At 40.8% G+C, this 15,813-nt stretch overlaps 1 protein-coding gene across 1 annotated transcript; it reads left to right on the top strand.

The window, feature by feature from the left end:
* The first annotated feature begins 14,189 nt into the window (after positions 1 to 14,189).
* Positions 14,190 to 15,388, top strand: LOC126961430 (non-histone chromosomal protein HMG-17-like). Its single transcript, XM_050801815.1, has one exon. It carries the CDS (start codon positions 14,298 to 14,300, stop codon positions 14,568 to 14,570), a length of 273 nt encoding a protein of 90 aa, XP_050657772.1. The 5' UTR covers positions 14,190 to 14,297; the 3' UTR covers positions 14,571 to 15,388.
* The last annotated feature ends 425 nt before the right edge of the window (positions 15,389 to 15,813 follow it).

Raw genomic sequence — 15,813 nt, 5'->3', positions numbered from 1 at the left:
AGCGTTTTCAACGTAAAAAGCTAACTGCTTTCTGGCACAGTAACCTGCCCTACATTGGTGCAACCCCTAGGGAGACCAAAAACAAATCCTCTACTCTAAAATTTTACAAGTCTCTTGTGTGAGACCTGTCATGGTGCTGGCCAGACCTAATCCCTAGCTGTCCCTCTAAAACCTGCTGAGACACAACTAGAAGAGCCTGACACAGGGCATTCATTCTCTCTAGACTGGGCTATCTTTGTGACTCAGAGCATCCATGAGGTAGTCAGTAACAGCCTGGCAGGGCTAAGTGGCAGAGTTTCCCTTTGGATACTTCAGGTTCTCATAGTAAGGGTCAACTGGACCCCAAGTTCAGTGATGCTGGAGAAGCCAAACTGCAAGTTTGACTTCTGGGTCTTCCACCTGTCATGCCAGCATTTGTGCCATGCTCAGTCAGATTCAGGTGTAGACAGCACACCTAAATTCCACCTGCTGCCTGGGATTAAACCAATCAACCTCTAGACATAAGTTTATTGCCTGTTCACTTCATACTTGCAATATTTAATCTCTACATGTGGACTCTGGGTAATTTCTCGATCTATTTGCAGAAGTAGTTATATTTATAGTCAATAAGATGTAGCAAAGTAAAATCAGATATTATTAAAATCGTAAAATCAAATGACATTTTGATAATGAATGAAAGATGATAAATGATTCCTATAATGATGATGATGATGATGATTATATTAGCAACAGTAGTGATAGCTAAGACTTATTTTAGTGCTTATATTATGCCATGCACTGTTCTGAGTGCTTTTCATGGGTTAATTAGGAAGCAGAGGCACTCTTCCAACTAACTTTTCCCAGTCCAAACCGTTAGCCACTGAGCTAGAATTCAGACTCAGATGCTCTTAACCACAAGTACATGCTCTTAACCACAAGGCAATACTGTGAATTTCACTTACATCTACACATCCTACCAGCCAGTAAAAACCACCATGGATATGATAAGGAAACTCTCCAGTGAATTTTTCAGTGACCCTTTTCTTTTGTCCTTTGTCTTTTTTATAAGAAATTTATACCAGTAAAAAAAGTTTCTAATGCTGCATCTTCTAAACTTTTACAAAGCTGTTATCACTTAACAAAGTGAAGTTTTCTTCAAATTGATGTCATCAATAAGAAATCTTACTTATTTTTCTTTTAGCCGGTGATTCGCTCCATCAGCAGAATGAACGTGAACACTAAAATGAACATGACCATAATCTAAAATGAATATGAACACTAAGACATAGTTTACAATATGGCGAGGAGTAAGGTATTTGCTAAGGAGTATTGTCTATCTATGTATATTTCTATACCTGTATGTATATCTATACCTACACCTATGCCTACGCCTACGGCTGCATCTATATTTGTCTATTATGTCTATATTTATATCTTTTCAATATGGCTTTCATATCAGATGGAAAAAGTTCTTGTTCTTCACAAAGCAACTGAATTATATATGGTCCATGCATTTGGTACACAGCTCAATCACTCTGTCTTGTTCTTATTTATCATGTGACATGTGGCATCACCAGCTGCATGAAATCTGGCTTAAGATCCCTTTGCACACTTTATATGTATGATGAAGTGGAGCTTTAGATCATGGACTGTAGGTGACCTGAAACAGTTCCTGAAGTGTTCATCTACTTCATTCCTCAACCCTCTTACTCCCTCGCATTACTAGAGCTGGAAGCCCAGCCCTGGGCACGCACTGGCCATGTGTAAGTCATTCTAGCTGCACAGGTCAGTAATTTCTCATTTCTATGCACACTTCCTTCTTCTATACACATACACATACCACAGTTTTTTTCTATTTAGATTGATTTGTCTTAAACTAGTTTATTCTCCTTTTTACAGAAAGTCAAGTAAAGCTTATAATGACTCCACTTAGAAAAAAAAACACACATTTCCTGGACAGATAATTTAAGTTCCAAGTTGTCTTCTAGCTGTGATTTGACATAGTAGACCACAATGTCTCAAACAAAGGATTCTCTGCAGCTTCCACAATTAGTTTTGTAAATGTGTATGGAATAAGTGTCTTTATGACTGAATAGTTGGCATTTAACACAACAAAAAGAAATGACAGAGCAAAAGAGGAAGGATGGTTTCAAAATGGCCTAAGCAAAACCAACAAGCCTGTTGGCAAACACTCTGAATGTCCTGGGATTGGAGGTGAGGGTGACATGCTGTGCTGATGCTCAGCTGCTGCCACTGATGGCTAAAGAGGGAAGAAAAAGAAAAAACACATCTAAATAAATCATTTGCAAAGACTTTTAAAATGGGTGAAGTGTTTCCAGAGTTCACACAATATTTTTCTTACACTTTGCTGAACAGACATCATGACCAGGGGCTATTTTGGCCCTAATCCCAGGAAATGAGGCAAAGATGACAAATGATGTGATTTGGGGGACTGTCTCGGATTTGGTGAGTCTCCTGTCATTCACTATTCATCTCTGCTCTACACCGTGGTTAAGAGCTTTCAGTCGTGTGGAAATGTTCAGTTTGTTAATGAGATTGTTCACCATTTCACTGCTGTAGGATTCAAGACCCTTTCTCATTTTCCTTGCTTGTTCTATGTTAACTCCCAAATATAAACTTTCTCAATCTTAGCAGGATGTTCAGATTTTAAGATTCTAGTTCTGTTGAGTCACTGACTGGTTACCATGCTGAGAATTATTTCTCTTTGCTTCCAATTTGGTTTCTATAACGCATCTACCCATCCAGGGCCTTGAGACTCAAACAAACCTTTTAGCATTCCCACAGCTCCCCACATCCCTTTAAAAATGTCTTTAACTACCTTTCCAACCCTATTTCCAAGGTTTTGACCCAACATTTCATCCTCCATTATCTGGGCTTTTAACATCTCCCAGGACCCAGTCTTTCTAAAAGCCCCAGAGAAATGTGTCTCATTCCAGGTCATCCTATTCCCAGCCTTCAGTATTATTTTTCTAAAAAGGAAATCCAGTGATCCCCATCCTGATGGCTTTCCTTTTCTTCCTGACAAACAATTAGACTATGTTTCCAACTGTCTTACTCAATTTTCTGTTGCTATAAGAGAACACCACAGATTGGGTACAAAGTTTATTAAGCTCATGGTTTTGCAGGCTGGGAAGTCCAAGAGCATGGCACCAGCATCTGCTCAGCATATGTTGAGGGCCTTCTTGCTGTGTCAAAAACATGATGAAAGGATGGAAGGGGAAGAGCATGTGTGCAAAAGAGAGACCTTGCTTTTAAAACAAAGCCACTCTAGTGAGAACTAATCCACTCTTGCAATAATGGAGTTAATCCATTTATAAGGGGGGAGCCCTAATGATCCAGTTGCCTCTCAAAGGCCCCATCTATCATCACCACCACAATGGCAACCAAGTTTCCAACACATAAACTTTTGGGGCATGCATTCAAACCACAGCACTGACACGCCTTTGAAGTTAGGTGTGGGTCTGTGCCAACGCAGTGCAGCAGTATGTGCCAACGCAGTGCAGCAGTATATGTATTTGGAACTTCTGGTATGGCAGTAAAACCCGCCCAAACAAAATCTGTAAGTTTTATTCCCTTCTACCGACTTCACAGGATGACCTCCAAAGCCACATGTTGAAGATGGCAGAGCTCCAGTGAATCTGAGTCCTGAATGACTATGTGTACCAAAGCACACAACTTCCCTCACAAAACAAGAACCTTTAAGACTATTTACATGACCAATAAATGAACTACTCTTGTGTTTGTGTCATTGTACATTTTTCTGCTGATTTCTAATAAAGTTAGTATTATCCAAATAAATACATCTCCTACGTAAGAGTCTTTTTCACCTGTAAGATTAAGTCCGAATTTCTGAGTACCATTTGAACTTTCTCTGTTTTGCCCAAGGCTGCCTTTGCAACTGCCTTACCTCCTACTCGCTGCACACAGACTGCACTGTTGACTTCTCTCCATTTACTGAAGGCATCATGCTCATTCTAGCCTGGGGAAAACTTTATTTAATCTCTAGACATCATTTGCGAGGCATAAGTGACTGTCTCCCAGAAAACTCTTATCAAAAGGGGCCAAAACTTTTTCCACTGCTCAACTCAGGCTGAGTTGTTACAAAGGTTGCGGTTTTTCCCCTGAAGCCCACATCTGTAGAGCCCCTTCGGCTGACGTTGTGCCTCAGTGCTTCTGTGAAGGGCTTCTCCTGTCTCCTTGGCTTTTAGTTGCCCCAGTTTGAATTCTCACAAAGAGCAGTTTAAAAATAGTGCTGGTTTCCATTTCCCACACACATCCAGATTAGAGAATGATCAGTGATTAGCACATTGCAATTTGAGAAGACTTTATTCTTCTGGCATGTACAGAGAAGATGTGGTTGCTCCTGGGCTCCTCCATCTAACCCATTTCCCAGGTAGATATACAGATAGCTCAAGATACTTCAAGCTTTGCAGAGAAAACAAGCTATCTACATAATCCCAAAATATTAAAATAGATCTATAAACCGTTGACATTGGAAGATTTTGAAGTTATCAAATGCAAGTGCTTACCCAGAGCTGAATTTCACAGAACATCTCTGACAAGGATGTACTCAAGTGACTGTGGAGGGCATCAGTTCTATCTATCTATCTATTAGCGTGGCACTCTGAGTGCCAAGTGTTGTTCCTCATTTTTAACTATGGTTATGATCAATATCTTGGTGTTCTCATTTTTCTGTGTATATTTAATCCTACTAATTTCTCATAATACCATGTAGATTTTATTTTATTTCTTTTTTTATTTTTTATTTTTTTAAAGTAGAGACAGGGTTTCACTATGTTGGCCAGGCTGGTCTTGAACTCCTGACCTTAGGTGATCCACCCACCTCAGCCTTCCAGAGTGCTGGGATTACAGGTGTGAGGCACTGTGCTGGCTTTTTTTTTTTTTTTTTTTTGGAGGGGGGTGGGGACAGAGTCTTGCTCTGTCGCCCAGGCTGGCGTGCAGTGGCACGATTTGGCTCACTGCAACCTCTGCCTCCTGGCTTCAGCCTCCTGAGTAGCTGGGATTACAGGTGCTTACCACCACGCCTGGCTAATTTTTGTAGTTTTAGTAGAGCCGGGTTTCACCAGGTTAGCCAGGTTGGTTATGAATTCCTGACCTCAAGTAACCTGCCCGCCTTGGCCTCCCAAAGTTCTGGGATTACAGGCGTGAGCCACCACTCCTGGCAATACCATGTAGATTTTTGTAAGTGAAATCCATCAGAGCTCCCTTTAGTTATCGTACACTCTTTAAAACAGTGATTTTTTCAACTGAATTTATGTCCAAGTGTTTTGGGGTACAGTGTCCTAATTCATGAACATTAAGGAATAAGATTTTAAGAAAACTGATACCCATGTGGAAATTATAGAGATGCCTTTTTCTTATCAATGAATCTAGCGTGAAAATCACTGCAAATCATGTTTCACCCATCTGGGGTTTAAAAATTACCCATATCAGCCAATTAAAACATGTCTCTAAGATTTTTTGTAATTCAGTTCAGCAAAACAAAGCTCTTGTCTTTCTTGGGTGGCTGTGATATTTATTTGAAGCTATGGACACTAGCAGGAGAGAATGAAGCTCATTAAAAAAAAAAAAAGGGAGAAATCCAGACACAAGAAGCTTAAGGGATAAAGTTCCCGGTTTTAATCATTTCTGAAACTCAAATGCATTTCTGCCCTTCCCACGAAACCTGACTTTTGTCCTCATAGTTTGAATTATTAGAATTCTGTCCTTGTGAACAAGAGTCCTGATAAATACATAGCATTTATTTTAAGTGCAAGAAGCTGAGTAATATTCAAGAACAGCTTTTGAAAATGAGAAAACAAACAGAAGTATATTGAAGACAAATCTAGACTGCCCAGGACACCTGAATCTAAAGATGCTCAAAGAGTTAAGACACAGCTTAAAGGAGAAGTTCTGGCTCAGGGGAAATGTGAGAAGGTGGCCTTCAAACACCAGTGATTTCTGCAAATTTTTGTCTATAATTGTTCATTTTCTAGAAAACGTTTCTTCTACCTGGTCCCAAATGCTCCTCTCTAGTCTCTTAGTGGAGAATGAGAAAGGTGCCAGCTACCAAGAACTTAAATTCCAGAATAAACAGAAAAACAAATGAATACAAGGTGATGGCTGTGCGTGAAATAAAGCTGCACGATGGAACTGAGAATGACTGGGTAAGCGTCGGACAAATGATGGAAGGCGTCACTGAAAAGATGATGTTTGTTACCTGAAAGACTAAATATCTGATGGCAGAGAGCCCCAAGCAGAGGACAAGGCAACTGCTGAAGCCCTAAGGAGATAGAGCAGGAGCCTGGTATATTTGAAAGAAAATAGGAAGAGCCTCCGGTGCAACAGGTGAACAATGGGGAGAAGAGGAAATGAGGTCAGAGACCTGGCCAGGATCCTGTGATTTGGGGTTTAAGGCTGTGCCAAGGTGTTTGGATTTACTGTAAGTGTGATGGGAAGTTATGGGGGGGCTCCAGTTAGAGGAGAAACACAATCTGGCTTCTGTTTTTAGAAGATTGCTCCAGCAGCAGTATGGAGAATAAATTGAAGGGATACAGAGGGCAAGCAAGCAGACAAATGAAATGGCATTGAAACAAAGCAGACAGCCAAAGGCAGCTTATGTTCTAGAAGGGTGGCCATGGAGATGAAGAAGTATGGTCGATTCAGGAAATAGTTTGGGAATAGAATCCACAGAATTTGCTGGTGGTGAAATAAGAAATACTTATTTTTGGGGACTTGAACAACTTCATGGAAGGTAGTTCATTTAGTGTCAAAGGGAAACTGAAAGAAATGCCCTGGTGGGTTAGGAAAATAGAGTTATCTTGTAGCCATGATAAAATTAAGAATAAAATTATTATTTGGGGATAATTCTGCACTTTAGTGGAAAGTCTCATTTGGAATTTGGGTGTCATAGCCATGTAGCTAGTATTTCAAGATCAAGGGACTGGATAAGATTCCACAGGGAGGCTACAGTGAGGAAAGAACAGAAATCTAAGGGCCACACCATAGAACAAGCTTATATTTAGGGACAAGCACAGAAGGTGAAGCCAGGAGAGGAGGCTGAGCAGAAGTCACAGATGTCAAGAGAAAACAGTTGATTAAAAAGGAGCACGTGATTAACTGTATCAAGTACTGGCAGACAAATTAGTTGAGGACAGAAAAGATCATTGAATCGGCAATTTGAGGTCAATAATGTGGTCAAATACTATTTAAACTATGCAAGAGCAGTTTTGAAAATGGTGAGATTGTCAAGAACAATTAAAGGGAAAAATGCTATTGTAAGGATAAAATGCAATGATCTGAGGGAAAGCCAGGATGCCCAGAAGTGGAGGCTGGGCTGATGGATCTTTCAGGACTTGTTACAGTGGCAGTGAGCAGAGTAATAGGGATGTAAGCGTAGTTGGAGATGGGACCAGGGAAAAACTTCTTTAAACTGGAGATGTTGTTTTGTGCTGAAGACACCAGAGAAGGACAAACTGCTAGTGAAATAGAGAGAGGGTATGGTAACAGGAGCAAACCCTTAAAGAAGTGGACAGGTGTGGAATCCATTGCACACATGAAAAGAATATATAGATTCAGGATGGCAGGCAGATCTCACAGGGGAAGGATAGCAGAGTTTCTGCCACTTTTTTTTTTTTTTTTTTTTTTTTTTTTTTTTTGAGACAGAGTCTCACTCTGTTGCCCAGGCTGGAGTGCAATGGCGCGATCTTGGCTCACTGCAGCCTCCACCTCCCAGGTTTAAGCGATTCTCCTGCCTCAGTCTCCCGAATAACTGGGAATACAGGCATGTGCCACCATGCCTGGCTAATTTTTTTGGTATTTTTAGTAGAGATGGGTTTTCACCATGTTGGCCAGGCTGGTTTCGAACTCCTGACCTCAAGTGATCTGCCCACCTCAGCCTCCCAAAGTGCTAGATTACAGATGTGAGCCACCGCACCTGGCCTCTTCCACTATTTCTTAGAGGAGCAAGAAAGTGTTGGTGGTTTGGGACTAGTGGGGGCTATAACGCAGTCCCCTTTCTCTGCAGCCCTGTGCCTCTGGGTCAGTGTAGGTGTAGAGCTGAGGGGTCTCTGGAGAGGAGGAAGATTAAGTCTTAAGCAGGTGAATACAATTGAGGGCAGGTGTAGCAGAGGGCTGTGGTGGCCCTGAAGGGGTGGAATGATGAGTCATGGACACCTGTGCTTGGAAAGGCTGGGGACGTCATCATGGGGGGCGGGGGGGAAGGGGGCGGGATGCTTGGAATGACTTCTGTGACAGTGCAGTGCAGTCGTTGGTGATGATAGGGTCACAGGTATGACAATGGGGATGAACTCTGAGGGGATTAACAGGTAAGATCCTGGGAGGTGAGGAGGTGGTGAACGAAAGGTCATACTTTAGGGAGCCAAGCATGTTGCCAAGAGTGGTATTAGGAGGGTGGTGAGAAAGAGGACCCTGGACTGGGGCTGGAACCATCTGGGAATATGCAGGAGTACACAGGAACCAGCAACAAGGAATAGCAAGGAACCTTAAGAGAGCAAGACTTTGCAATACATTGGAATGTTGGAAATTTGCAGAAGAAATAAGTTGAAAGTAGCAATGGGGTGCAAGACCATCAGCTCTCCTTCGAACTCAGAGGTAAGTTACAAAATAAACATACCCCCCAAACCCTCTACACTCCCCTCAGAGGAGATTTAGTGCTGACGGTGTCCTCAGAAGACAGTGTACTAAAAGTTCCACATCTCCAAGAGCTTTAGTATTGAATGGGGAAATACATACCTATTATTAGCCAACCAAAAAAGCACGGTAGAATAATTATTATGCAGCCTATACTTAAGATAAGTGTTATACGTTTCCTTTGCTGCAGAAAAATGTTAAGCAGGGTATTCTCTCAACACACTTCACCTGGGAATCCACAGAGAGCACATGGCTGCCAGGCTTGGTGGCAAAAAGCAGAAACTTCTGGCTGCCAGGTCCTGAGCTGATCTTAGACACATTCTCTCTGGGAATTCCTAGACTGCTGTCTCATTTCCACTTCCATCTCAGCATCTAATTCATCTAGGGCAGACATCTGAGATCAGAGTGAGATTAATAGGACACAGACCAGGAAAATACATGTAATGATCATAGTTCACCCCAAAATATGAACTTGGTGACTTATTGTTATTTGTTTACCCTCACCAGCAAGTTCCCTTTGGGAAAAATAGAATGCATTGGAATGTGTCACTGTGTGTTTGCCGATTAGGACAAAATTCAAATACTGAGAAATATCAGAGAGTATTTTGGTCCATTGTGAATGGGTCTGTACATCCTAAAATGAATCCTCATCCTTCTTTATCTCCAGCAACTGAGTGGTAATGAAGACAGCAATCACAGCCTTCCCAGGTCTTCTCCTATTCAAAGAGTTGTCTGCAAGTTTTAAGTGTGTTTCAACTACCGTACTAAGCATTGACAAAAGATGTATAGACTAGCTCCTGACTTAACGGGTTTTAAAAGCTCGAGCATACCAAGGACACACATGAAGGAAGAGCTCCTCCCGACATTCAGCAGGCCTGGCACATTCTACAGATGGCTGGGTGGGGACACAGAAGCAGAGAAGAGCATCTGTCTATCTATCTATCTATCTATCTATCTATCTATCTATCTATCTATCTATCTATCTATCTATCTCTATCTACCAATATATTGTTTGCCTAGAAAGAACTTACAGCAGCTTATAAGAATTCATGAAATACACAGGTGTGTAATAAATCTAGAGGAGGAGCAAAGGAAGAAAAAACCAAGCTAGGAGACATAAAAGAGGCCAGGCATATGCTGAAGAACACAAGAACGCAGAGCAGAAAGCCCTGATCCCTTGGGGCTGGAAGGTGGCACATGCCGCCAACATTGCTGTAAAGCCTCTTGACAAGCACCATGTAAGGGGCACCTGTTACACAGCTCACAGCACCAACAAGGTCACAGCAGACCTGCTGCTTGGGGGAAGTGCAGCTACTCTTGGCACTGAGGTCAGACTGAATGTTTGTCTTACTCTGCAGAACACAGTGGGCAGTGCCCTCCGCAGCATCCTCACAGCACGTTTTGATGCTGTTCCTCAGTACAGAATGCTGACATCAGTGTGTGGAGTCCAAACTGAACAGTTCTGCTGCTGTAACTTAATCTATGGAAAAATTTTAGACTACCCAGGATATTCTTCAAACACTATCACCAGATATTACTTCTATCAAAGACGTAGGCCAATGCTGGGCGGCAATGACTTTACACCTGAATAAGTGACCCATCACCCTCTATCTGGATGTGGACTGAGAGTTTACACCCAGGAAACCATTCTGATGAATTCTGTTGCAGAGATAAATGGGTGAATGCATTCTCACACAGCCTGAATCTGATGGTTTTCTCCAAGAAAATGGTGATGACAGGTGTAACCGGATGCCCCATTCCAAAGGATAAGATTAATGTAGTTCTGGCAAACCAGGCTTCAGAAAGATCTGCAGGTTGTCACTTAATAGGATGTTAGAACTACATGAAGGCAAAATCTGTGTCACTGCTACAGACATTCTTGAGACAATACTAGCTGCCTGTTAGGCCAGCAAGGAGCTGGGCTAGGTGCGAGTTCAGTGCAAATAAGGGTGACTCCATGCAATCAGAAGCCACGTGTTGGAGTGGTCCTTGGGCAAATTAGAGTGCGTTATGAGCTGTTTGGATTCTCCTCTGAGTGACTCTTCCATGCATACTTTGAGAGCCAGAAAGAGAGTGACTCTTTTCTCTGCACTGCCAATTTCATGGTGGGATTATGTCGTCAAAATGGGAGATGGTCCTTAGAAGTCACTGGGAATTATTTTACAGATGTCCTTATTTTACAGATGAGGAAGTTGATAGAAGTTGGCGCAGGCCCAGTTTACTGGATTGCATATTGGATCTCTGACCCAGAATCTAATGTCTTTTATTCCGGCACTCTCTGCAGAAACATTCTCTCTTACAAGTTCAGAGATGGAAACTGCCGAGTGAGTCTGTGAAGGCTCTTAAAACTTATGTTGTTGAAGAAAAGTCAAAGTCATCCTTGAGTTTAAAAAACAGCTTGTGTTAATCAGGGCAAAACCACATTTTTATCCCTTGTAAATGATCTGTAATTTTTAATAAGTTAGTTTCCCCTCCCCCACACGTGTAATATTTATCTAGAGAAAATTTGGAAAATAAAACAGAACGACAATAATTTGTTTTATTTTCCTACAGAATTTCTCTCATGGAAAAATGTTTTTCTTATTTTATATTATTGTGAATATACTGCATATAAAATTTTACCTTTTAACTTCATTTAACCTCATAGCATAAGAGCTAAATCATCTAAACTCTGTAAAAATTATTTTAGTGGATGACGTCAACACACTTAATTTCATCAAATGTTTGCTCTGCGATAAGCTCAATCATTTCCCTGCTGTGCTCCAGGGGCTTTTTAGTGGCTCTCCATTATACACAATGCTGTGATGGACATCCTTGTTTGAAAACGTCTTTTTCCCTTTTGTGTGTGTGTGGTGAGAACACTCACGACCTTCCCTCTTCACAGATTTTAAATATATAGTACAGCATTGTTACCTGAAGTCCCCATGACATGCCTTAGATCTTTAAAACCTACTCATCTTGCACAACTGAAACTTAAAAATTAGTAAGTCTGTGATGTGATGGATATGAAATTAGTTTGATTGTAGTGATTATTATACAATGTGTCCACATACCAAATCATCATGTTGTACACCCTGAATATATACAACTTTGAAAAATGCATCTTCCAAGAAAAGAAAGTAGGCAAGTGGTTGTTTGGGGGTGATGCAGGGGTAAGGGGTGATAACTGAAGGCTACATTTTTTTTTTTTGAGGTAGTGATTATGTTCTAAAATTGATAGTGGTGAAGTGTACACAACTCTTCAAATTTATTTAAATCTATTGAATTGTGCACTTTAAGTGGGTGAAGTGTGTATTATGTGAATTATGACTCAATCAAGTGGTTATAATTTTTTTTTTTTTTTTGAGATGGAGTCTTGCTCTGTTGCCCAGGCTGGAGTGCAGTGGTGTGATCTCGGCTCACTGCAACCTCCACCTCCCAGGTTCAAGCCATTCTCCTGCCTCAGCCTCCCGAGTAGCTGGGACTACAGGCGCCCGCCACCACGCCCGGCTAATTTTTTGTGTTTTTAGTAGAGACAGGGTTTTACCATGTTAGCCAGGATGGTCTCGATCTCCTGACCTCGTGATCCACCCGCCTCGGCCTCCCAAAGAGGGTTATAAATTTGTAAAGTCTCTTTCCTTATTTAGAATTATCTCAGAAAAAATTTTTAAAAATAAAAATACTGCACCAAAGTGTATCCGTGTATTTAAAGTGTTTGATACCTTCTTCCAGATTGTATTCCACTACAGTGGTACCAACGCACACTGCCACCATGGATCCAGGAGAGACTTTTCCCATTCTCTTTCCAATAGTGAATCCGTAGTGCTGTTGAATAGCTTTCAAATCTCACTAAGGCACTATTCCTTGCCATGTGTAACATCTAGGGGCTTACCAATAGATACTCAATACCACCACTTCATAACTCTTCCCCAATTTTCCCTCCCTGAAAGTGCATGGAATCATGAAATCTAAGATTTTTGCAGGAAACAGATCTCACAGAAGTCATGAGTATGAATACCCATGTGGTTTATAATAATAGTTTTCCTTTAGTTTCTCTGTTCTCCACCCATGCATTATTAATACCTCCAAATGACATTCAGACTGCGATTCTGTCATTTATCTTCCTTCCTAACATATTCTTCTTTAAGTCATCATTTCCCTGAAGACAGTAGCTATTTTTTACACAACTGCAGTGCATTGTACAGTGTGTAATGCTGAGAAGAAGCTGTTCAACAAATGTTTGTGGAATACACAGATAAATGAACAAATGCTTTCTTACTGGTGCTGCAAGTAACTTAAGTAAAGTTTTGGTCTATTCACTTCTTAAAGGCTAAACTTAGGTTTATATATTTTGTCATTAAATTGAAGAGAGAACAAGAGGACATGCCTAAAGTTTTTGCAGATTAAGGCAGAGTAGTGGTTCATAAATGTTGAATACACGACTTTCTTCCGTAAGAACTATCTGGAGACCCTTATCTTACCCCATACAGAAAAATCAACTTAAAATGGATTAAAGACTTAAATGTAAGATCAGAAACTGTAAAACTCCTAGAAGAAAACAAAGGGGAAAAGTTTCATGGCATTATTCTTGGCAGTGATTTCATGGGCATAACACCAAAAATACAGGCAACAAAAAAACAAAAATAAACAAACGAGACTACAGCAAACTGAAAAGCTTCTGCACAGGCAAGGGAACAATCAACAGAGTGAAAATGCAACCCACAGAATGGGAGAAAATATTTGCAAGCCATATATGTGATAAGGGGTTAATCTCCAAAATATATAACGAACTTCTACAACTCAATAGCAAAAAAATCTGATAACCCAATTTAAAAATAGCCTAAGAACTTGAATAGACATTTCTCCAAAGGAGACATGCAAATGGCCAACAGATATATAGATATAGATATAGATATAGATATGTTCAACATCACTAATCATCAGGGAAATGCAAATTAAAATAATGAGACATCACCTCACACCTATCAGGAAGGTGATTATAGACAACAACAAAAAAGACAAGTGTTGCAAGGATATGGAGAAAAGAGAACACTTGTATACTGTGGTTGGGAATGGAAATTAGTACAGGTTCAGCCATTATGGAAATCAGTATGGTGATTCCTCAGAAAAATTAAGAATAGAACTACCATATGATCCAGCAATCCCTCTTCTGGGTATATATCCAGAGGAATTAAAATCAGGGTCTCAACACTCCCATATTCACTGTAGCATTATTCACCATAGTTAAGATGTGAAAACAACCTTCATAAATGACAAGCACTGCATTCCACTCATGTGAGGTTATCTAAAATAGTCAAATTTATAGAATCAAATAATAAGATGGAAATTAGCTGGGAGGGGAAAGAAATGGGGAGTTATTAATCAATGTGCATAAAATTTCAGTCAAGCAAAATGAAACAAGCTCTAGAGATCTGCTGTACAACACTGTACCTAGAGTCAACAATAATGTGCACTTAAAAATCTGTTAAGAGAGCAGATTTCAATTAAGTGTTGTCAACACAATTATTTTAAAGACTATATGTTTAAAAGAAAAAGACTGGAGGAGCAGTGTGAAGAAGAAGAGGCGAGAACGACCCCCGGACCGACCAAAGCCCGCGCGCGCTGCATCCCGCGTCCAGCACCTACGTCCTGCCGCCGTCGCCACCATGCCCAAGAGAAAGGCTGAAGGGGATGCTAAAGGAGATAAAGCCAAGGTGAAGGACGAACCACAGAGAAGATCCGCGAGGTTGTCTGCTAAACCTGCTCCTCCAAAGCCAGAGCCCAAGCCTAAAAAGGCCCCTGCAAAGAAGGGAGAGAAGGTACCCAAAGGGAAAAAGGGAAAAGCTGATGCTGGCAAGGAGGAGAATAACCCTGCAGAAAACGGAGATGCCAAAACAGACCAGGCACAGAAAGCTGAAGGTGCTGGAGATGCCAAGTGAAGTGTGTGCATTTTTGATAACTGTGTACTTCTGGTGACTGTACAGTTTGAAATACTATTTTTTATCAAGTTTTATAAAAATGCAGAATTTTGTTTTACTTTTTTTTTTTTTTTAAAGCTATGTTGTTAGCACACAGAACACTTCATTGTTGTTTTTGGGGGAAGGGGCATATGTCACTAATAGAATGTCTCCAAAGCTGGATTAATGTGGGGAAAACACCTTTCCCTTCTAGTTTTGAGAGACTTCCTCTTGGTTCCCAGGAGGAGGGAGTCCCTGACTTTGACACACATGGCCACCTTGGCACAAAAGCCTTGTGGTATGGAAAAACAAATTTGTTTTTATGTCCTCTTCTCCCTTTCCATCTTTCAGCATAGACTTAACTCCCTTAAGCCCAGACATCTGTTGGGACCTGACCCGTAGTCATTGGTTACCAGTGTGTCAGGCAATCTGGACTTTCCAGTGATGCCACTGAGATGGCACCTGTCAAAACAGCATTGGTTCCATTTCTAGATTGTGGATCTTCAGATAAATTCTGCCATTTTCATTTCACTTCCTGAAAGTCAGGGTTGGCTTGTGAAAAGTTGTTAAACAACATGCTAAATGTGAAATGTCAACCCTCACTCTAAACTTTCCCTGTTCAGAGCATCAGATGAAGACTTCATTGGGTTTTATAGTGGCTTTCTGATTTTTGGTAGTCCATTGAAGAAGGGAGTTTGAAAGTTGTATACTGTTAACGATTGTCTGCCCATGTCCTGCCTGAAATACCATGATTGTTTATGGAAAGTATCTTTAATAAAGCTGGATACAGTTTGGCTTGGGAAAAAAAAAAGAAAAAGACTGGAAAGGTTCTGAAAAGAGCCAAAAAGTCCATCTGAATTACTAACATCACATCCATATCTATGTTAAGCAGTAGTTGGACAGTTTTATCCATCATCCATCTGATACCAGCCTGAGTTGCAGTCTAAGCTGGGAATCATGGAGAGGGGAGGACAGACTGAGCCCAAATTATACTCACATGTGCTCAATAAACATCTAGTAGAATAAATTAAATTTGAATAAAAAAGAACTATCTGGAGAATTTCAACACAACAGAAGAAAATTTACAAAAGTTGTAATTCATAGGAGATCTTAATAAAAAACGTTTTGAAACGTGAGAGCCCCCAGGTCCCCAAATGCCATAATAGCAGAATGAGTTGCATTTCCAGAGCACAATAGTACGGGTTAACTCGGAATATTCCACAAT

The sequence above is a fragment of the Macaca thibetana genome, chromosome 8, assembly GCF_024542745.1.
Source record: "Macaca thibetana thibetana isolate TM-01 chromosome 8, ASM2454274v1, whole genome shotgun sequence".
Classification (NCBI taxonomy): Eukaryota; Metazoa; Chordata; class Mammalia; order Primates; family Cercopithecidae; genus Macaca; species Macaca thibetana.
This window is presented reverse-complemented; position numbering and strand designations above follow the sequence as displayed.